Here is a 22076-nt window from a genome sequence, read left to right on the forward strand (position 1 = left end):
TGGGGTCTGGCACTTCTGAGCACTTGACAAATGGCCTGTGGTTTAAAGGAAATGGGTGAGAGTTTTCTTCTGTATCTCTCTCTTTCCCCTCCCTGAAAACATTGTATTTCATTGGTCTGATATTTCAGATCTGTGCTTCAGTTCAGAGAAACTCAGACAGTGTTCCAGGTTCTGGTGTGATTGCAAGATCCTCCGGACTAAAAGAAATCAAGGTCGCCTTCTCAGTGGCCGCTCCTAAACTCCCAGGCTTGGGGCATTCAGGAAGGTGTGTGGGGCACCAGGCTGGGCCCCTGAGTCAAGGTTCTCTCTTCAGCGCCCCACCTCCACCTCCTTATTAGGATACCTCTGCTAGTTCCCTCCCACCAGCGACTTCTCAGGTGGGAATGTCCAATGGCTTTAATCACCATTCATTCTTCACCCTGTCACAAGACAGTCTACAAACACTCCTTGCTATTTCTCCCTCCTCTCTATCTTTGCTATAGTAAGGGAAACAGGAAACAAATGCAAAAAAAAAAAAAAAAAAGAAAGAAAGAAAAGGAGATTCTACCAGATAAATACCAGGGGAGTAATTTCTCCCAGTTTAAAACACTGACAGATATCACTGAAACAGTTTTAGATGTCAGAATCAATGTGTCTCTATTCTGGGTGTGGTTTTTGGTGGGGTTCTGTTCTCATTCATTTTCTCTGTCCAACGACAGTGAACTGAGCAGCTCCTTTACAATGAACTGTAAAGGTTTCACTGTCCTTGTTTGCAAAATGAGTTTGCATGGAAATCTGGATTTTGTAGACCCTAAAATGAAACAAACAACTAAGGCAGCACTAGTAACTCATGAAGGAAAGATACTGATATGTTCAATAATTAGAGTTGGGACAGTTGGCTCTCCATATGGAAAAATAATAATAATAAAAGTCTAACCAGGGTCTGGCTAAGCTTGGGCACCCGGGAGACATGTTAATGGCACAGTGCTCTGGGGGAGTACCCAGGAGGCTGAGGGAGACAGACTCAGAAACCAAGGAGTTTAGGTGTGAATCAGTGTGGCTGATCAGTCACAGCTGGTGTGGGAGTCAGATCCTAAAGCAAGCACGTAAGAAGAAAACCACCGATGGCCAAAACAGCCCTGTGGCCTCTTAGGAAGATGTCATGTTGTAGACCAGCCTCCTCACACTCCAGGCGTACGTACAGAGAGAGCATCTCCTGCTTCCACACAGCAGACAGATCCCAGTTTCTCAGGCTGTGCACCTGATTAACAGTGATTTGCTTTGAGGGGCTGGTTTGCAAAATATAGTTCATTGATTGTGGATGCTCATTCAGAGCGTGGGATGCTCATACCAGGAACAGCCCGAGGAAGTGACACCTGCAGAGTGACAGCGATTCACCATTTAGGACCTCTCTCTACCTTCATTCCCTGGCAGGAGTAACTGCTGAATTCACCTAAGTTGAATGTCCATTTGTCGATCTCTCTGCCCACCAGACTCCACGAGATAATCAGTAAGTTGAGGGCAACAAGGAAGTTCAAGTGTTCTGAAGACTCGGGGCAGGGGCGGGGGCTGGGCATCGGCTATCTGGAGGTGATAGTCAAGGAAGGTTTCGGGCCTGGAAAGGGGAACAGGCATTTTCCAGCTGGTGATAGTGAGATGGGTGTCAGAAGCTACAGGGGCAAAGACGTGGAGTTGTGAAGATGATGCTTCTTTGGAGCTACCTCACAGTTTGGTGTAGGAGATAGAAGTGTTGGAGAGGGGAGCGAGGGCTGGGCACAGTTTGGGCTTCAGTGATTGGGACCAGCCCATCTTCGTAGCTGCATGTAGTGGTTAAGAGTGCAGATTCTAGAAGCAGGCTGCCTAGGTCCTACCACTTATGCTGTGTCTGCTTAGGCAAATTCCTCAGCTTCTCTGAGCCCCACTTTCCTCATCTGCAAAGGGTAGAAACCCTGCAAAAGGTAGATACCCTGAATGAGTTAACTACCTAGAAAATGCTCAGAATGGTGCCAGGTAGTTAATCAATATTAGCTGTTATTGTTTCGATATTGTTAATGATGGGATGTTTCAACAGCTAGTCCTAGTGATGAGCACCATTGAAGGGTATTCAGAGACAAGTCCAGCATCTGCTGGGCTGAGTCTAACCAGAGTCCTGATTGGCTGGGTGGCCTAGGTGAGGCAGGGAGGGTACCTGGAGGGCAAACTTTGAACGGGAAGGTACTCACTCTCAGAGCTGTGCAAACGTGATTGCCCTCTTCTGCACGCCTTACCAGCCTCACCTGGCCCTGGCCCTGCCCACTGGCCATCAAGCCCTTCTATAACTAGTGACTCATGTGACTCCTACACCTCAGAGACTCAGAGATGTGACCTCACTTAACCAAGTTTGCTGAGCTAGAAGCAGCTGGGACCTTCTGGTTCAACCTTAGTGCCCCTGCCGTCTTCACCCCCCCCCCCCCAGGGGACATACTGAACTGCCTCCTGCAAGTTGCTGGTGACTTGGTGACTTGGTCAAGTCACCCAGCAGAGGAAGGGCTGCTGCAGTCCTCAGTAAGTGAAGGGAGCTGTTGGCTGATACCAAGGGACTTGGGTTCACCACCAGTCATCTCTATGGGGTCTGCTGTAGGGAGGGAGTGCCAAGCCATCCCGACCCCAAGCCTGGGGTCTTTCTAATACAGTGCCTGTTAGCCAGTGAGGCCAGAAGGCAGCAGAGGGACAGACAGTTTAGATACCCTAAGTCCATTTGCCATTGAATTGGCCAGGCCCATTTACAGACTGGCTCACTGAGGTGTAGGTCGCAGATCTGCCTCCCGGAGGTGGTTAATTTCCACATTCACATAAGAAAGAACTAGAACACCAGTTGCTGTTTCAGGGACTGATTCATTTCCCTGGCACAGGAAGCCTTGGGAATTTAGACCCCAGGGCTGCCTGAATAACACCAAGCACTTCCCAAGAGCTTAGCCCATGTCATGCACCACATTTAAGAAGCCAGAATTAAAAATAAGGTAGTCGTGTAGATAGATAAATAGGGCCAAATTGAGAAAAACAGGCCAAACCGGTTTGGGTTCCAAAGGTTGAAGACTTCTGGGTGGGAGATTGAAATGCTAATGTCCCCCAAAGCCAATACAGCCCTTCCTAAAGAATTGTTAATAAGGTAACCCCCCCCCCCCAGCACACAGGGAACTGCTGATTAATTCACCCTGGGCCCCCTTCTGGCCCCATCCTTCCTCCCAGCTCCTTCAGCCCATCTGTTTACCACATTTTGGTTTTCCCACCAGCATCTCCCAGTCACACGAAGGGAAATGAACAAGATAAGGGGGGAAGAATGTAAAAGAAAAAAGGAAACTTTAGATGTGTAAAAGGGATGGGACTTCGTCATCACATGGATCCCGACTTTGGGTCCCCTTCTTCCTCGGGGGAGAAGTCTGTTCTACTCTCCTTTATTAAATAAAGCTCCTTACTTTCTACTCCACCCTGGCCTCTGCGTGCTGCTCTGGTGTTATACTTCAACATTCAGGGAAGCAGGACTCATCAACACGTGTAAGTATGTTAAGTAGTCACAAGTCCCCACGACCATCCTGCAGGGGAGGCTCTAGCACGTATCTCCAGTTGCAGATGAAGAAACGGAAAGCTCAGGCAGGTGAAGTGACTTGCCCAGGAGTCTGTGACTAATTAGAAGAGGCGGGGCTGGGTTTCAGACCTGCTGAGCAGTTTGATGCTGGAGCCTGGGGCATGATAAATAAGTATTCAGCAGACCTAACCCTGCCCCAGCAATTCACACACAACCTCTAACTTTTTGATGAGCATGGTTTGTTCTCACCCTCAAGGCAAATCAAGACAGAAGAGAACCGCTCCAAGCTGTGGGTGCTCCAGCGCACCTCCAGGACAACCTGGAGAGAAAGATGCTTGTTTAAGACGGTTGAATGTGGACGTTGCATTCATGCACATTTTCCTTTACTTCAAAATCATTTGAAATACCTAATTAACAGGAATAAATTAATTTTTAAAAATCATCTGAAAGTGTCGCCCGATTTAAAGCTAAGATTTGACGTTCCCTAGAATCTGAAAAGTTTGGGGCATGGTGGTGTTTCTGTACACTTTTTGGGCAGTGACCTGGTGTAAGGTTCTAGGAGAGGGAAGGCGACAGGTTCAGCTGCTCAGGATGCCACAGCTTCAAGGGGGTCTGTCTGCCTGGAAGATGGTGGGCAGGGGAGGTGAATGTGGTTGAGTAGGCGGCAAGAAAAAGGCAGCAATAATTCTAGAACAAAGCATTGTGAAAGGCGGGAGCTGGGCTCTGGCAGAAAAGCTTTCCACAGAAGCCCCTGCCCTGGGGCCTTATTTCTCAAGATTGCTATCCCTGAGACTCATGGGTGAAATCAGACTGAACTTTAGGAGAATTCCCCAAATCCCCACCCACCCGTCCTCCTTCCTCCTTAACTAGAGTGAGTGAAGTTCATCCAGGCCTCTGGTGTGACTTAGCAGGAAATGCTTCTTCCTGGAATAGAGACCACCCCCACCCCAACCTGTCCTGGTGAGCCTTGAAGCCTCTGTCCACTGGGTGGAGGTTAAGCAGGCCGCGACAAGCCCTGTCAGTCACTCCGGCCGGCCCCGACCTCAGTCCCCTGTGGCTGACTTGGGGAAAAGCAGTCCATAGAAGCAACAGGGAAAATCTCTTCCTTTTTCTTAGAAGTACAGGTGTGTGGACTGATGACTACCTGCCAGGAAACCCCAGGAAGAAGCTGAGGCAAGGTGTGGCAGTCTGGCCAAGCTGTGGGAATGCTTTGGGCTACTATGGAGATTTGGAGGAAGGGGTAGATGGCAGGACAGGCAACCATCCCGCTTCCCAGCCCCCAGTCGAGGCTGCAAAGGACATAGAACATTATACACAAAGGATCTGGGGAGTGATCAAGGGCAGCGTGGGGCTGGGACGCAGGAGATATTGATGAATTGGGGCACAGAGATGCACGCTTGTAATCCCAGCAGCTTGGGAGCCCAAAGCAGGAGGATCACAAGTTCAAAGTCAGCTTCAGCAATTTAGCGAGGCCCTAAGCAACTTAGCAAGACGCTGTCTCAAAATAAAATAATAAAAAACTTTTAAAAAGGCTGGGGATGTGGCTCAGTGATTTAAGTGTTGGGTACCTGGAATCAATCCTTGGTCCAAAACAAAGTGAAACAAACAAAAAAACAAAACCCCCTGACCCTGATGAAGATTGATTCTCGCCACATCAAAGTAATTTTGCTACAACCTGCCTTCTAGGCCAGGGGCTGACATACAAAGATGAACAAAGCTGGGCCTCAACTTCCAGAGTCACTTCCAGGGACCTCAGGGCTCAACAGAATAAGTTTCCATCCTCTGAGTAAAACAGACCCACAGGTCCCTTTTAAAATAGCTACTATTTCCATAACTCTTGGAATGATCATAGAGGGCAGGAAAATAAAGTTCCAACAGCAATGTTAAAAAGAACCTGTGTGTATTCTTAGTCAATTCAAGTTCACATCCCAAACTCCTTATCAAAGGAAATTATGTGCAATGATGCAAGCTATCAACCTTCTGAAGTTACTGAGCCATCTTCTGAAAGCAAAGGTAGTGATCAGCTCGGTCTGCAGGTATTTAACCCATTTTCCAAAGTAGTAAAGGGCTGGCATGAAGCCATCCAGACCCTTCCCCAGTATTTTTCATTTTCATGAGTCAAAAACACAGGCCATGTTAGAGAGGTATGTGCCTCCACTGGGCTGTGGGCCCTGTCTGGACCACAAATGGTTATCTCTATGTCTACACTTCTCTGGGACTGTGGCTGTGTTATGGCTCCTTGCCAATTCAAGACTGGGCTTGAGGATGTAACCCCAGATGGAATCAAACCATACTGGGTGGAGAAATGATTTCAAGGAGGATGACCAAGGTAAGAGAGCTGCAGAGTAACAGACTCTGAATGTGGGCACTGCAGGATTCAACAACAAATATACTTCAGTATGCGGCCACTGTACATAATGCATGATGATATGCTAATATGCCACAGGGCACTTCATTCCACAAAATGTTAGTTTCACTCTGTTACACCTTCAGGTATGAAATCAGAAAAGTCACCAAGGATCACAAGGACAGATGTGGAAAGAGTCAGAGGAGGGGATCAAACAATTCATCGGCACAAATGCTCGGGGACCTTGACAGACCATGGACCTGTACAGCCCCTCCCCAGAAGCTCAATGTTTTAGAAGTTACTGAATTTCCAGTTTCTTGCTCTGGAGGACTTTGATCTCACAGCCCAGCTTTGCCACTGGAGATTAAATAGCTAAAACCAACAGGGGGCTGGTCCCATAGGAATCCACACTCAACGGACTACATGCTGGGTGATTCCATTGACTGTACATTGAGATAAAGCCAATCTTCTGCTTGTATAAGTCAGGGTAATAAACCTCTAGGGAGCAGATACTAGGTGGGAGGGGCAAGTGAAAAACTTCTGCAATACTGGAATGTTCCAGTCTTGATTTGGGTGATGGTTACAAGGTGCGAAAATGTACACACACACACACATACGCACACATACACATGGTAATGTGCCATATAACAAAGTTTTGAGCAACAATAGGTCAGCATATATGATGGTGGTCCCAAAAGATTATACTAGTGACGTGATAACCAATTAATTTATGCAAGTACACACAATGATGAAATTCCATAATAATGCTTTTTTTTGTTTGTTTTTTGTTTGTTTGCAGTGCTGGGGTTCAAACTCAGGGCCTTATATATGTTAGGCAAGTGGTCTACCACTGAGCTCCATCCCTAGCCCAATGATGCATTTCTCAGACTATATTCCTGCCACTAAGGAACATTTTATGTATACACTTATATATGAGATATATATCATGTTATATAAAAAAAATATATATACACACACATTATATGTATGAAACGAATATATCTCCTATATATAAGGTCCTAAACTGCACACTTAGGATTTGTGTACTTTATTACATATCAATAAAACAATTTCTTAAACTTGGGAGAACGATTGCTAGCTATCTGAAAGCTTCTCTGATGATTAAAAAACTCAACTCTCCCCTGTCCCTCTGGGCATGCAGCAGACATCCTCGGAGTCCCTTTTTGAGCCTACACAGAGGTAGCCATGGGATCTTATCCACAATCCCAGTCCGAAGTCTACTCTGAGTGAACCAGGTTCTTGCAGAGCTTCAAGGTTTTGTATAACAAATTATTTTTTCATGATGCTAAAGCTGGAGGAGAAAACCCTGTTGGCTTCTGAATGTGTGGTCCTTCTCCATGATCTAAACCCCAAGTCCTTCCCCGATCTGAACCCTGAGCAAGTACAGTGAGTTCTGTGGGGACTGGGCAGGCTGAAGGTGCTGTCCTGGGCATCTAGATAGACTAGGTCATTTATAAAGCAAGATTTAGAATTGTAAGTTTTGCTTTTCTTCTTCTCCTTCTTCTAAGAGACAGACAGAGAGAGAGAAAAAAAAGTCTTTCTATTTTGATTTTAAAAAGAAAACAAAAAACTAGGACCAGGGGTGTAGCTCTATAGTAGAGCACTTGTCCAGCAAGCATGAGGCCCTAGCTTCCATCCCCATCACTGAAAAAAAAAAAAAAAAGATAAAAAAAGAAAAGGGAAAAGAGTAGCAGACATGAATAAGCCCATAGACTTTTTTCCCACTTTTTTTTTATTGTGGTAAAATATGCATAACAAACTTTGTCATTCTAACCATTTTAAATGTACAGTCCAGTGGCATTATACACATTCACATTATTGTGCAACCATCACCCTACCTTCTGTCTCCCTGAATCTGACTGCTCAAATAAGTGGAATTATACAGGATGTGTCCTTTGTGTCTAGCTTATTTCGTTTAGCATAACATAGAGGAGAATTAATTGCTAATCATTAATGAGAATGAGAACCAAAAGTTGAGCAAAACTACATGGACTCAATTCACACACACACAGAAACATACACACGATAACCCCTTTGGTGGAAGGAAGAGAATATTTTGAAGGCAAAACTATGGTGGTAGAAGGCAAATCAGTCATTGCCAGGGGCCAAGGGGCAGGAACTGACTGTAGAGGGGTTGGAAGGAATTTTGTGGGGAAATGGAAATATCATATCATGCACTTGGTAGGACTTGTCAAATTGCACAACTGAGGTTGGTGACTTTTATGGTGTGTATGCTACACCTCAATAGAACTAAAAAATATTTTTTTACATTTAGATAAATATTATGTGAGGCATAAAATAATGAAATGAAATGATAAACACCTGACCAGTAAAATATTTTTCTCTTACCCTTAAGTCTGGTTTTGTTCCCTGAAGCAACCGTTACCATTTTGGGGGTGCATTGGTCCAGGGGTAGTCGAGGAAAGTGTGGGTGTATATCTATATACCATTTCTATTTAATTTTATTTATTTTAACTTGCCAAAAGTTTGCACGTCACACCACTGTTCCGAACATTGGGTTTTCCTCTCCACAATGTACCCTGTGCGTTACTCCACATCAGATTAAAGAACGCTACCTTATTCTTTTAAATGGCTGCCTGGTATTCTATTGGAGGCAGTGTAATTTATCTACCTGGTAGGTGCCAGTGAGACATACACCTTTCCCAGTGATTCTGGCTAGAACTTGGGTTATATTGCCCAACAGAGGTTGAGGACTCAAAGGCTGGAAGATATTATTCCAGGATGGGGCTGCGTTTGGGTGTGGCTGGGCTTCTGCTAGATGACCCGCGCTCTGTTTACAAAGTGAAAAGTGTCTTCTGTGTCCTGACAAAATAAGAGCAAGCTCCTGACAGGGTTAACCAAGGCTGATGTACCTGATAAGATTGTTAGCGACTTCCAGACCAGTTCTAGAGGATTCTCCATCTCTCAATAAGAATTAAAGGCCGGGGTACTGCCAGACTCCATCCAGTCCATGGGGGTTCTAGCTCTGGCATGCTCCAGTACCATCTCCACTTAAGACTCCTGTCTAAAGGAAAGCTGCCATCCCTAGAAGCCTTCTAGGACATTCTCATTCAGTGATCATGTGCAACTGAGCACAGCACTTACGTTGTACAAAACCTGTCCGGTCAGTTCCTTGGCTAACAGGAAATTCGTGTGTACGAAGGTACTCTATTGCAAACAGCTTTTGGAAACGTTCTAATGTCATTGAAAATGGCTTCTTGCAGATTTCATCCAGCAGTTCCACTCCTAGGAATTTCCCCCATATATATCCCCATAGGTGCCCAAAGTTAATCCCTGGGAGTAGCTGAAGCAGGTCGTAGCATTGACATCTCCTAATAGGCAGCTGATTACATGGATGATGAGAATCTGCCATTGAAATTACAAATGTTCTTGGGCTCAACTCAGATGATCAAAATCATAATAATTCTGATTAGTGGAGAGATTTGTTCTAGGCCAGGACTGAGTGATTTACAAATGTCCTTTCATAGGGACCTCCAGCCAACCTCCAGATACGGCTGTTGCTGTTTTGTAACCAAGCACAGAGTCTCAGGGAGGTTAAGTCACTTGCCCAACTCACCAAGTTAATAAGCAGTGGAGTCGAGATTTGAACCAAGCTTTGCCCAATGCCAAAGCTTGCTGAGTAAGATCACTGTCAATAAGCTAGAAAGGTAACCATGAGCCCAGGAGGTGTTTGGCTCCAAGCCACCCATTTCTCCACTTCCTCGCTCTGGGTCAGTTTCTAGCCTAGAATCTGAGCTCTTTGGGATGTGTGCATTGAGGAAATGGGAAATATGGTGACATGCAAGAATTCAGAAGTGTAGTAACCTATGGCGGCTGGATGTCGTATCCTTAGAAGTGTTGAACCAGACTTGCCAGCAGTGCAGTGGATAGAGGATGGTCCATCACATAGGCTGGGTCCTCCTGAGACGAGGTCCTTGTGGCCTGGGGACTCCAGCAGAGCAGAGGCACTGGGCACATACCTCTCCACTATGACCCGTGTACCACCTGCATAGCAGCCCAGTGTCAGGTTTGGGAGATGCCCTGAGACCTTCAAACACAGAGGTTTAATCTCATCACCTCTGTGATGTCCTGGGACCTGCATGCCAAATGTTTGTAAGTTGCTCTGAGGTTTCATATTGTTTTAGTGAAACATCCTTGGCTGAAATAGCCTGATGTTCCTGCCTCCAGATCAGTAATAGAAGATAAGGCGTCTATTTGGGCAAACAAGGCACGTGCCTGGACACGCACCACTCCAGCTCGGCTTCCAGCTGGACCACACATTATCAGGAATTGCAGATGCTTCTCATGGTTCCAAGTGTTCTGTGACATGGCAAAATGCCAAGGAAGTGGGCAGACCCAGAAACAAAGACAGCGGCCCAACTTCAACTCTGTGCTATCTCTGGATTCAGAAAGTGGATGGGACTTTTATTTCTAGAGACTGTTTTTATCATCCCAGGCAAAGATAGCAGATTGTCACCTTGTACACTCTTGCACAAATGGCACATTTCTCTAAGAACGCTTTGATCTTCTGTCATTGAGGCTAGGAGTGCTTGTGCTTCATTAAAGAACTTGAAGTTACACCATCTGTGCTCCTGAAGCTGTTTTAATTTTCTTTTTCAAGACATTTTCAAATTTATTATTTAAGGATGTTTGCACTCAGGCGAGGCATTCACTGACCCTGCAGTCTAATTATTGACTGGTGTTTCTGTCTACCAGAAGTATGGCTGCTAGTGAAAGACAGCCCATCCCCTATGCAGTCAGGTTAACAAGGCTCTCAGTGGTTCCCTGGGCCCCCACCAGGAGAGAATTAAGAAGTGCACATTATTTTCTAAATGCAGTAATTGAAGATAGGTATAAAATCCAGTGTGCTCTTTCACTGGGCTACATCCTTAGCCCTTTTTATTTTTTAATTTTGAGACAAAGTCTCGCTAAGTTGCTGAGGCTGGCCTTGAACTTGTGATCCTCCTGCCTCCGCCTCCCGAGTAGCCAGGATCACAGGCCCACATCATGGCACCCAGCAAGAAAGAACTTTTAATTTCGTAAACGTTTAAAGACATCCAATCAGATGTCTATAAAGAATATTCTGATTTTCTACTGTATTCTATCACAAATCTGCATGGCTATACAGTGATGTAGTTAAAATGGAGGACCTCACGGGACAATACAAAGTTCTTGTCATGTTCATTATTGCTACTAATAAACTGCCCTTCACCATGAGGACCCTGCTGAGCCACATGTAAGGCAGACACTTGAGGTGTTGCTATTTCCTTCAGCCTTTCCCCCTATGTCTTCCTGTGAGATACACACAGAAAGAGCAAATAACAACTGTAGCCACACTGTACCTGGGACTACCTGGCTTCTTTCATTGTTTCATTAGCAGTTCATCATTATTTTCTGGTTATTCCAGAGAAGGACTGTGTTCCTGCCAACCTGCCTACACCCCATCCACTGTTTCCTGGTCCCAGGTTGAAAGGGATCAGCGGAGACCCTGGGCACATTTCACAGAGCAAAGGGGCCAGGCCCTGGTGCAGGGTGGAGAACAATCTCCCCCACCTCTGCAGAGACAGCAAGCTTGGGCTCCTTTGACCATCCACACTTTCTTTTCTCCTCTAACTTTCCAGTTTTCCCAGGATTTGTGTCCACATGTGAAGCCTTGGGGACTGTTTTTCCTTTCTCCTCCTCGTCTATCTGATTTGCATCAGATTTGAAGCCAGAAGACCCAAGCTTTAGAATTTTCTGCCCTTGCCACTTTCTCACAGTGTGACCTGAAAAAGTGACCTGACTTCTATAAGATTCCTAGAAAGATTTGCCAACAGACCTTGACCATGGACTTGTTTATTCCACAGGTAGGTACCAAAGGCCACCAGGTACCAGGTGTGATTCTAGCCACTTAACTCGTGGTGCTTGGACATAAAACTTCCTGAGGGTCCCCAAGGAGGTCCATAAGTTGGCTTTGGTTTAAATCAGTTCATAAAACACGTGTGCAAGAAGTTTCTATGTGTGGTCAAACTCATCGATTATAAAGATCAGAAAACGGAGGCCCAAAGGGGTGAGGCAACTGCCCCCAGTCTCATATAAAGCTAACTGTTGACATGATTGAGGTTAGAACTGGGAATCCTGACCATTCTGCTGGCTGCCTGCAACATGGATATTCCCGGCTACCTCCTGGGCTCACAACCATACTACACAACCCAGCCTCCCTTCTGCCTCAGTGGGGCTGTGCTGTCGAGGTCCAGCCCACACAACAGCAGCAGCAGTGATGTGAGCAACTTCCTTTTGTGGCTCACGAAAACCTCCAATGTGAGATTTCTCATGAGCTGCTTGACTCTATCTGTTTGATGTAGATGAACACAGAAGCAAGCATGTTGAAGACGGCAGGTCTCAAAAAATGGAAAAGCCTGAGTCCCTACATCACAGCTTGGAGGACATCCTCTGTTTTGCATCTTAGGTGAGCAAGAAAAAAAATATCTATCGTGTGTGAACTATTCGTACACATTTGGGTATATGTATCAGAGCAGCTTAAGACAGGTTTTTACCCTAAATATGAGACCTAAAGTATGGAATTGTTAAGAGCTAACCAATCATGGGTGTAAATGTGAAGAGCCACCAGAGGCTTCGGTCTGCTTGACATGCAGGGCTCAGGGCATCCTGAAATGGTTCAGGAAGATCAGGACCGCAAGGCATCCCTTGCAATCAGTAAGAGGTCACCCTGCCCCTTGCAATCAACAAAAGGTCACTCTGCACAATGAAGTGTAATGAGCAGAGAATGGAAGGCATGAAGTCATGTGACTTTCTAGATGTGTGTCAGAGGAGGAAAAAGACGGAGAGGTCACCACCCAGGAACAGGGAGTCTCTGCGTGTTTTTCACTAACAAGAAAAACTTATTGTAAGACAAATAGCCACAGAGAGCTTGAAGAGGACCCAGCGACTGCATGATTTACATGGGATTTAACTGATGGAGGCATCCATACCCCAGGAAGAGATTCAGAGCAGACATAAAACATTAACCAAATGCAAATACGTGAAAGGAAATTCAAAATGAGACAAGGTTTCACCTGACATTTGTGATTAGTTTCAACTGGAAAATAAATAAATAAACCAGAAAATGGAGTGGAAGCTCTTACTCTGGGAGGAGACCACCTGATCCACAGCCAGCGCCTCTACCTGCTAGCCATGACCTTGGGTAAGCTGCTGCACCTCTTTTTTTATAAAATATTTATTTATTTACTTGCTTCACCTCCTTGTTTACTTTCCTCCATTTGTTTCTGGAGACTTTCTGAATAAACTCTTTGATCCAGTTATTCTTCCTCCAGGGATATTGTTTGGGTGGAGTGGGGCTGTTCTGGGGATTGAACTCAGGGGCACGTGACCACTGAGCCATATTTTGTATTTTAGAGACAGGGTCTCATTGACTTGCTTAGCACCTCGCTTTTGCTGAGACTGATCTTTCAATCCTTCTGCCTCAGCTTCCCAAGCCTGGAGGCTGGATTACAAACGTGCACCACTGAACCCAGCTTCCTCTAGGAATTTTGCCTACAGATGAACTTGCCCAACAAAGTTGGCTTCAAAGATAGGCACTGAGGTTCTGTTCATAGTAACAAAAGAACAGGGACAATCCATCCATAAGGGGATGGTTAAATTTAACATGCTATTCCCCCCGACAAGGAATATTGTGCAGCTGTCAAAAGGCACCTGGCTGTTCTGTATGTTCTGATATGAAATGAACACCAAGAGTCCTAAGCGAAAAACAAGAGGACTATGGGGTAAATACTACACTAGGCACTATAGTACGCTATGTGCACAAGAGGGAGGTACATCACTTATAAACAGCATAAAAATAGCTCCAGAACAATACACAAGAAACCTGTGGCTGCCTCTGGGAGGAGGTCCAGAGCCTGAGGCAGGAGGGGATACACTGCCCCACCCATTTTGTAGTACAGTCATGGAACAATGGGGATGCCTTCTGAGAAATGTATCCCTGGCAACTTCATGGTTGCATAAATGTCATATCTTGTACGTACAGAAACCTAGATGGTGTAGGTCACTCACTTAACATGGCGACATGGTAAACACAAGCTGTGCGTAGGCTGCTGCCAGTTTAGCAGCACAGGTTATAATAAACCGTTTTTATTTGTGGTGCTGGGCATAGAACCCAGGGCCTCGCCCATGCTAGGCAAGGCTCCACCACTGAGCTACATTCCCAACTTTTTTCTTTTGTAATTTTGAGATAGGGACTTGGTATGTGGCTGTGGCTGGCCTCCAACAGGCAATATTCCTTCCTTAGCCTCCCAAGTCACTGGGATTCCAGGCATGTACCACCACACTTGGCTAATATTATTATTATTATTATTATTACTACTACTATTTTGGTACCAGATATTGAACTCAGGGGCACTCGACCACTGAGCCACAAAAATATTTTGTATTTTATTTAGAGACAAGGTTAAATAGTGCTTCACTAGGTTGCTGAGGCTGGCTTTGAACTTGCGGTCCTCCTGCCTCAGCCTTTTTTTTTTTTTAATGAGTAGATGGAATATACTCTAAAACAATAATAGAAAGTGTAGTATAGTAAATACATAACCAGTAACATACTTGCTTATGATCATTATCCAAAATTCTGCACTGCCCATAACTGTCCGTGCTCTTTTTTTGTATGATTGGCAGTGCAGTAGGTTGTTTCAACCAGCATCATCACACGTGTGTGCAGAATGCATTGCTCTAGTTATGAGGACTGAGGTAGCATCACTAGGCCATAGGAATTTTTCACCTCCACTATATTCTTATGGGACTGTGGTTGTATATGTGGCCCACCATTGACCGAGACATCATTAACATCATTAGATAGTGTGTAACTGTGTAATTCTTTTTCTACACAATTTTTAAATTGTTTGATTAAAAACATATACATATTCCTAGAACAAATAACATGAACTGGTTTTTGACTTTTTTTTTTTTTTTTTTTTTGGTACCAGGGTTTGAACCCAGGGGCGTTTTACCACTGAGCCACATCCCCAGCCCTTTTTATTTTATTTTGTGACATGGTTTCACTAAGTTGCTTAAGGACTTGCTTAATTACTGAGGCTGGCTTTGAACTTGCAATCCACCTGTTTCAGCCACCCAAATTGCTGGGATTACAGGTGTATGCCACTGTGCTGGGCAATTTTTTTTAATAAAGAAAGTTTCTGGAGCTCAGTGAATGTCTCAAGGCTGACAAGCACATGTGCCTTCGAGGCCCACGGTGTGTGGGGCACAGCTCACTGTGTTGGGAGCTGGTTCTGGAGTCAGACTCTCCGGATGCCTCAACATCACTCCATTGCCACTGGGTGGCCCTGGGCTGGTCACTTCACCTCTCTGTGCCTACTCAAGGGAAGTTGGTAGCAGTACGTGCTTGAAAACAGAGAGTGGCACAACACAGAGGCCCACTTAAGAGTTTTATCTATATTTTCTCAGGAGAAAATGGCATCATTTTTATGACTTATTGTAGAACTTCGATTTCATCCATCAAAGTTATTTTTGCAGGGACATAGCCATGCACTCCTGTAATCCCAGCTACTCAGAAGGTCAAGGCAGGAGGATCATGTGTCAGCCTGGGTCAACCTGGGTCATCTACTGAAAACTTGTCTCAAAATTAAAAAATAAAAAAGGGCGGATGTGCTACTTCTGCAACTAAGAGGTAGAGTGCTTGCTTTGCATACTCAAGGCCCTGAGTACAATCCCCAGTACTACAAAAAAAAAAAAAAAAAAAGTAATTTTTGGCCAATGTTCTCTTTTGGAAACACATATATTTACATCTTCAAATACAGCACTTTAAACAAGACAATGCACAGGTAGTCTTGACTTGCATTCCAAATACAATGGGACCAAAACATCAGGAGCAAGAAAGACACTGGCATGTCAACAAAGGGAGGTACAGCGGGGTCACCACACACAGAGCAGCTGTCTGTGGACAATCACATAAATGCCCTGGAAGTCTCTAAGGGATTTCTTATGCATTTTACATTCAATAGGATTAGTTGCTAGTTCCATATATGTATCTCTTTATGTTTCATTATTCTTTCAGAAACTGCTGGGGGGTTTTGTACTGCTGTGCAGTGGGTGGTTAGATTTTTTCCCCACACCAAAGAATGAGATGTAAAGAGTTGTTTTCATGCAAAATGCCTAGTTTTCGGGAATAGATTACTGATGTTACGTGGGAGATGCTCACATGCAAAAAAGAAGAGTGACTGGTGCAAAAAATGCTCAATATGCATCCACATCACAAGGAGCAGTGGTCGTCAGTGATTTTAAAAACTGATGCACCCAGTAGAAATCCAAGGCTAGAAAGAGGTGAGGGAAGGAACCCGGTTGTCCTGGCCTGGTGGTCTAGAATGCTTCCAGCTGCCGGGAGAAGGTGATGGGCTAATTACAAGGTTGTGGTAGGTGGTTTGAAATAATTTGATTGTGGAATAATTTTTATAATTTAGAATGATAATTAAAGGGTAAGAATTTTTCTTACTCACCAAGGCTGACAGATTCAGCCATGGGTTCCCCCCATCAGAGGTCTTGTCATCTCCTACTGCCCCATCCATGCCAACCTCCATCAGCGGTCTTTCTAGCCAGCAAATTGCTCTGTCACCTCTACCTCCCCACCCCATCCAAACCCCAGTCAGCACTACTAGGCAAAAATGCAGGTGAGCCTTGTGTTATAAACCAAGGGTTGCAGATCTATTTTCTTTGGGGCTACTAATACTACCTAGATAGAGGGAGTTCCTCAGACTCTTGAGCATCTAACAACCCTGCTCAGACTGCCTGCTGAACTAGGGAGGACTTTCATGGATGTTGGTGAAGCGACCCCAGTGACAGCCTGGGAAGGTGTGAGAAACAGGTACTCACACAGCAACGGCTGGAGGATACAGCAGGACAAGAGGACAACCTTGCCACAGCAACATAGAAACGTGCATCTGAAGCCCTAAGACTCCCTCCTCACCCCAGCAACTCTACTTCCAGAATTTTAGCTGGACCAAATAGTCAAGAATGTGCAAAACAGCTGGGCGCAATAGAAGCTCAGTGACTCTGAAGACTGAGGCAGGAGGATCACAAGTTTGAGCCCCCCTCAGCAATTTAGCAAGACCTGTCTCTAAAAATCAATCAATTAATTAAATAAAATAATCTTCAGAGCAACATAGCCACAAAAACATTCTCAGATAAATCAAAATAGAATAATCCAGTTTCTACAACATACTATTTTATATCCTTGGCAACATGATTACATTGTTATATCATTATGTCGTCTACATGACAAAATTTGTAAGAACTTTTCATGGACTAGACCTGTCAAAATTAATATAAGCAGTCCCCCACTGTTGAATATGCTCTATTTTAAACAGAAAAAATTAGAAGCAACCTAAATGCCCAACAATAGGGGACTAGTTAAAGCCATACAGTGAGGTTCTCCCATTTTTAGTTTATGCACACACTTGATGAAAAGACTGCATCCAAATGAACAAGGTGGTTTGCTCACAGATGATTTTTTTTTTCCATTTGAGTTATATTTATTGCCAACTTTTCTGTGATAACTCTGTGCTACTCAAAATGTGTTGTTTTTAACTATTGTTTTTAACATCCTTCTTTTACACTGATAGCCAGAGAGAACCTTTAGAAGAGCATGTGTGTGGGTGGGTGCAGTCATCACAGATGGAATGACAATACCTGAGGCGAACCAAGGCTGACAGGTAAGCCCCAGCACACATCTATGACTGGCAGAACAGCCCTCTCCTGTGACTCAACTCGTACAAATCTGTGGGATATGGAGGAGAGCTGGTGGGACTCATCAGTCCTGCCTGTTACACATTCCAGATACCAGCCAGCAGTTCCTCTTTTGAATCTGAAGAATGGCAACACACACACTCACCGGAGGTGAACAAACACAGTATTTGATCCGTCTGTCTGCATCTTTTGGAGGAAACAATGCAGTAACAATGGGGTCACTGAACCAGACTCTGGTATCAGTTCTTGGAAAGCAACCAAGTTAAGGTTTTAACAAGGTTATGATTCCAACTCAATCAGTGCTTCATTCCTGGAAGTGGGGGAGTTGGTGGGAATGCCAAAGTCTCACCCACACACCCTATCAAAACACAATTGTCCTATATTTTCAGTTGTATGGAGATACCAAGTCCATTTCCACTCTGTTAAGTCTTTCTTCAGAGAGTTCAGGAGTTTATCAAACAAATCCACAGTGAGAGAGAGAGGGCTCTGGCTTTCTCTGTCCTTGCAAGATAGACTCCAATAACTTCCCAAAGGCCTCCACCAGTTAGATACACCCCACAACTCCAGGCAAATCAGATGTACTGCTGCTAAGTTCTATTCCCAACACAAAAGCCCTCAAGTGAGTATCACCATGGGTTCTCAGAGTCTGTTCCTGAGGTAATAGGGAGGAATTTAAGAAAGTGAATTGGGGAAGTTACTAGGCTTTGTGGGTTTTATACACCAAACCATCGCACAGAGCTCAGCCCCTCAAGAACTTTCTGGACGTGTAACAAGCCAGTTCAAGATAGATTATCATTTTGTCATCCATAATGCCTTGATTTACACCATATTTCCATGGACAAGTTCTTTCTGTTATCACAGAAAGTTAGAGACATCTCAAACAATTTTCAACACAGTTCCAAGAATGTGTGTAGACACACACTTTTCTCTAACACACTTATACCTAACTTCACTCCCTAAGCCGTTTTTTACTCTTAAACTGATTTCTTTCTCTACAAATGGGATCTTGAACTTCAGTCCTATGATATTACAGTAAATATGTATTCAATGTTTTAAATCTTTTCTATCTATTGTGCAGTAATGTCACCTAATGTTGGAGAAAGAAATCAAGAAACTTTCCTGCCTTGGGTTTGTAACGATGATTGTCACTGTCACGTCCAAGTTCAACCTCAAAGTTTAGTTTCATTCTTTAATTTACCCTAGTTTATCTACATGTCAAACATAAACACCCGCTTAGGTGCGGCAAATGATACCGAAAGCCCAAATCACTTCCTGGATAGGTCTCCTCGTTCAAAAACACAAAACCTGTGCTAGTCTCAGAAAAGACCTCATTTCAAGTTCTTACATGAAGACACCAGATTATTTACTATGTTCTAAAACTTCCAGGGCACGTCCTCACTGGCTCAGACCTTTTGGCGGCCCCTCCTCCCAAACTGAACTAGCCTAAGTTCACCCCGAAACTACCCAATGCTGCAGTCAAAGTCCACTACACAGAGATGCCAGGGGCAGGAGGAAGGTCTGGCCTTGGGGCGCAGACCCTGGCAGCTTTCTCCTACCTGGCGCTTTCATTTCGAATTAACACTCTTGAACTTCTGGAGCAGGCGAGGGGGTGGCGGAAGGGTAAAAGGAGGCGATCTGATGGGAAATCGTAGGTCGGACCACTCTTTTCTTTCTCCTTGGCCCAGTTGAGGAGGTAGAGCGCTAGGAGCGGAAAGCTCTCTCCCCACACCCGGTGTGGTTCTCCCCAAGAATCCCAGCAAAGCCCCCAGGACGCACAGCTCGCCCCCTCGGACATGTTCCCAGGGCTAAGCTTCGGCGCGCCTTTTCCTTTTCGGCCAGCGCTGGGCTCATCCACTCGGACCGAGAGGCTTTGGTCCAAGACACTCCCACGTGCCACAGCCTGAGCCCAGGGCTAGGTCGCTGGAACCCAGGAGGGCATCGCCACGGCGCCCGATGAGGAGCGAGCAGGAGCCGGGCTGTCCTGGGGATCCAATCCCACCAGAGCACCCCGACTGAGCCGCCGCGCCATCCCATTCTGCAGTCTCCGCACCCGGTACTCCTCAGCACCCCCACCGCCTAGCGCGGGCCGGAGAGCCCGCCCCACAGCTCGGCGCCACCCCAGCCCCGAGCCCCGCACTCACCTGCCCCGCGCATCAGGCGCACCGCAAGCAGTAGCAGGCCCCCCAGCAGTACAACTGTGACCCTGCAGTTCTGGCCAGCCATGGCTCTGGGGCGCCCTTGATGGGGAAAACAACTGTAGTCTGTGATTCGGAGCGGCGGCCGCGGGCGCCGGAGCCTGGCACCCCGTCCGCCGCGCTCCGCCCTGGCTAGCTCACCTGCGCGCAGGCGGACCAGCCCAGGCTCCGCCCTGCGCAGCTGGAGCGCCACCGACCAGACCAGTGCTTCCTCTCTCTCCTCCTCCCCTTCCTGCCTCAGCCACCCGGTGTGGGGACGTCCTAGGCGCTGTAGCTGGGTTCCTTCCTACCCAATGTGGCATTACGTCGGACTTGTCTCCACCTTCCCAGGCTTAGTCCTCTTTCCCAAAAGCTAAGAATGATCAGATCTCTTAGTCCAAAGGTGCGAAGGCCTCACTTGGGGAAAGTCAATCCGACTTCTCTTCGCTGTCCAGGTGTGCCGCTTTGGAAGGGAATCATACTCGTGGGTCACCTGAGTCTTGGCTTCCTGTGCTTTCTCTCCTACTGTTTGGCTTTGAGGCTCACCAGACATCAAGTCGGTGTTAGGGCTGCTCTTTGCAAGACCATGAGCCTGCAGCCTACCCCAGGCACTTCGCCTGCTAGTTTCTAATGCTCACAGCAACCCTTCCGTTACAAGCAAGGCAGGCCAGACAGACTTGCTGTGTTGGGTGACTGGCCCACGGTCACCAGGTCAGTTGGTAAATTAGAGGAAGGATTTGGCAGTGCAGGATGAGTTTCACAGAGTTGTTGTGTTGAAATTTTGTGGTTGTGTGTGTGTGTGTGTGTGTGTGTGTGGTCTGGAGATAGAAACTAGGGCCTCTCCCATGTTAGGCAAGTGCTATACCACTGAGCTACACCACTAACTCCTGGTATTGATTTTTTGAAGAATGAATGAGTGAGAGAAAACGTGAGGTTGGAAAGGTAAGAGAAGAAACGTGAACAGGCCCCCGGGTCCCTGAATTGAGTTGTGAACATGCCCTCCCTGAACAAGGGAGTACTGTGCATAGCACCAGCTGCAGCTGTGCCCCCTACCTCTGGCACCAGAGGTGCTATGGGTTTCACCCTGCAGGCCACATAGCAAATGTTGGATCACAGGGCCAAAGGGAGAGACAGTGGATGCTTGAGGAACTCTTGGCTGGCAGACCAGTGTTTGGCCAAAATGACTTGATGACTCCTTGGGCTGCCTGTGTCCATGGTAGACAGAGGCTGGGCCAGTCCCCCAAAACAATGTCCGCGGTCTGGATTTTATATATATATATGGCATTGAATCCAGAGGCGCTTGACCACTGAGCCACGATCCATAGCCCATTTTTACATTTTAACTGAGAACCAGTGTTTTGCTGAATTGCTTGGGGTCTGGCTAAGTTGCTGAGGCTGGCTTTGAACTTGAAATCCTCCTGTTTCAGCCTCCTGAGCCGCTGGGATTAATGGCAAGGAATGGCACTTCTCTTGAATTCTTAAGGACACTGAGCCTCTCAGGCGGCCCTAACCCTATGGTCAACAGAGGTGAGAAGTCAGTCCCTTAGGAGGCCCACCCCCTTCCTTCTATGCATAGTCAAGAATAAGAATCAAGTAAACCTGTCCCTCAGGAGCCCACAGTTTATTAAGAGAGGCAGAGATGTCCAAACAGCCCTACCTATGGAGGAACCTAGAAGCTACAGTGGACCTTAAACTTTTAAATTCTAGGCCACTTCCCTCACTGAGCAGATCTCTGGGGAAACTGAGGCCTAGAGGGAAGGAAGAGGATGAAAAATAGGGAGGCTCTTGGTTATTCTGGCTGAACTGAGGGCAAATTCCTTAAGAGTAAGAGATCTTGAGAAAAAAACCTGAACACCCTTTAGCAATGTTTATGCTGATCAGGAAGAAGAAAGCAGGCGTTGTCTTTTTCCCTAATTCTGAGCAGACACAGATATCCCAGCATCCTCTCCTCATAACCATAACTCTATATGCTATATCCCACATATAGTAACAACCACCACAACAACAATAAGAGGAAAGTAGGACATTGAGTTCAAAATAGCAGAAGTCTTGCTTGACAAGTCACACCTAAGGGACTAATTGTTTCACTTCTCCAAGGTTTGCTTAACAGACCTCCTTGGAATAGTTGATACCAACTTTTTGAACATGGCATGAGATTCAAAAATTCCCAGATGTGGGGCTGGGGCTGTAGCTCAGTGGCAGAGTGCTTGCCTCACACATGCTAGGCACTGGGTTCGATCCTCAG

General features: G+C 45.8%; 1 protein-coding gene across 1 annotated transcript in view; it reads right to left on the reverse strand.

Annotated features, from left to right (window-relative positions):
• The window catches only part of Cdcp1 (CUB domain containing protein 1), a 45384-nt gene extending 25504 nt beyond the window's left edge, over positions 1-19880 (reverse strand). The window contains exon 1 of the mRNA XM_026389862.2: positions 19799-19880. Within this exon, the coding sequence (XP_026245647.2) occupies positions 19799-19880 (82 nt within the window). The remainder of the gene's footprint in view (positions 1-19798) is intronic.
• Between the last annotated feature and the right edge of the window lie 2196 nt (positions 19881-22076).

This window comes from Urocitellus parryii, chromosome 3 (genome assembly GCF_045843805.1).
Source record: "Urocitellus parryii isolate mUroPar1 chromosome 3, mUroPar1.hap1, whole genome shotgun sequence".
NCBI classification, from domain to species: domain Eukaryota; kingdom Metazoa; phylum Chordata; class Mammalia; order Rodentia; family Sciuridae; genus Urocitellus; species Urocitellus parryii.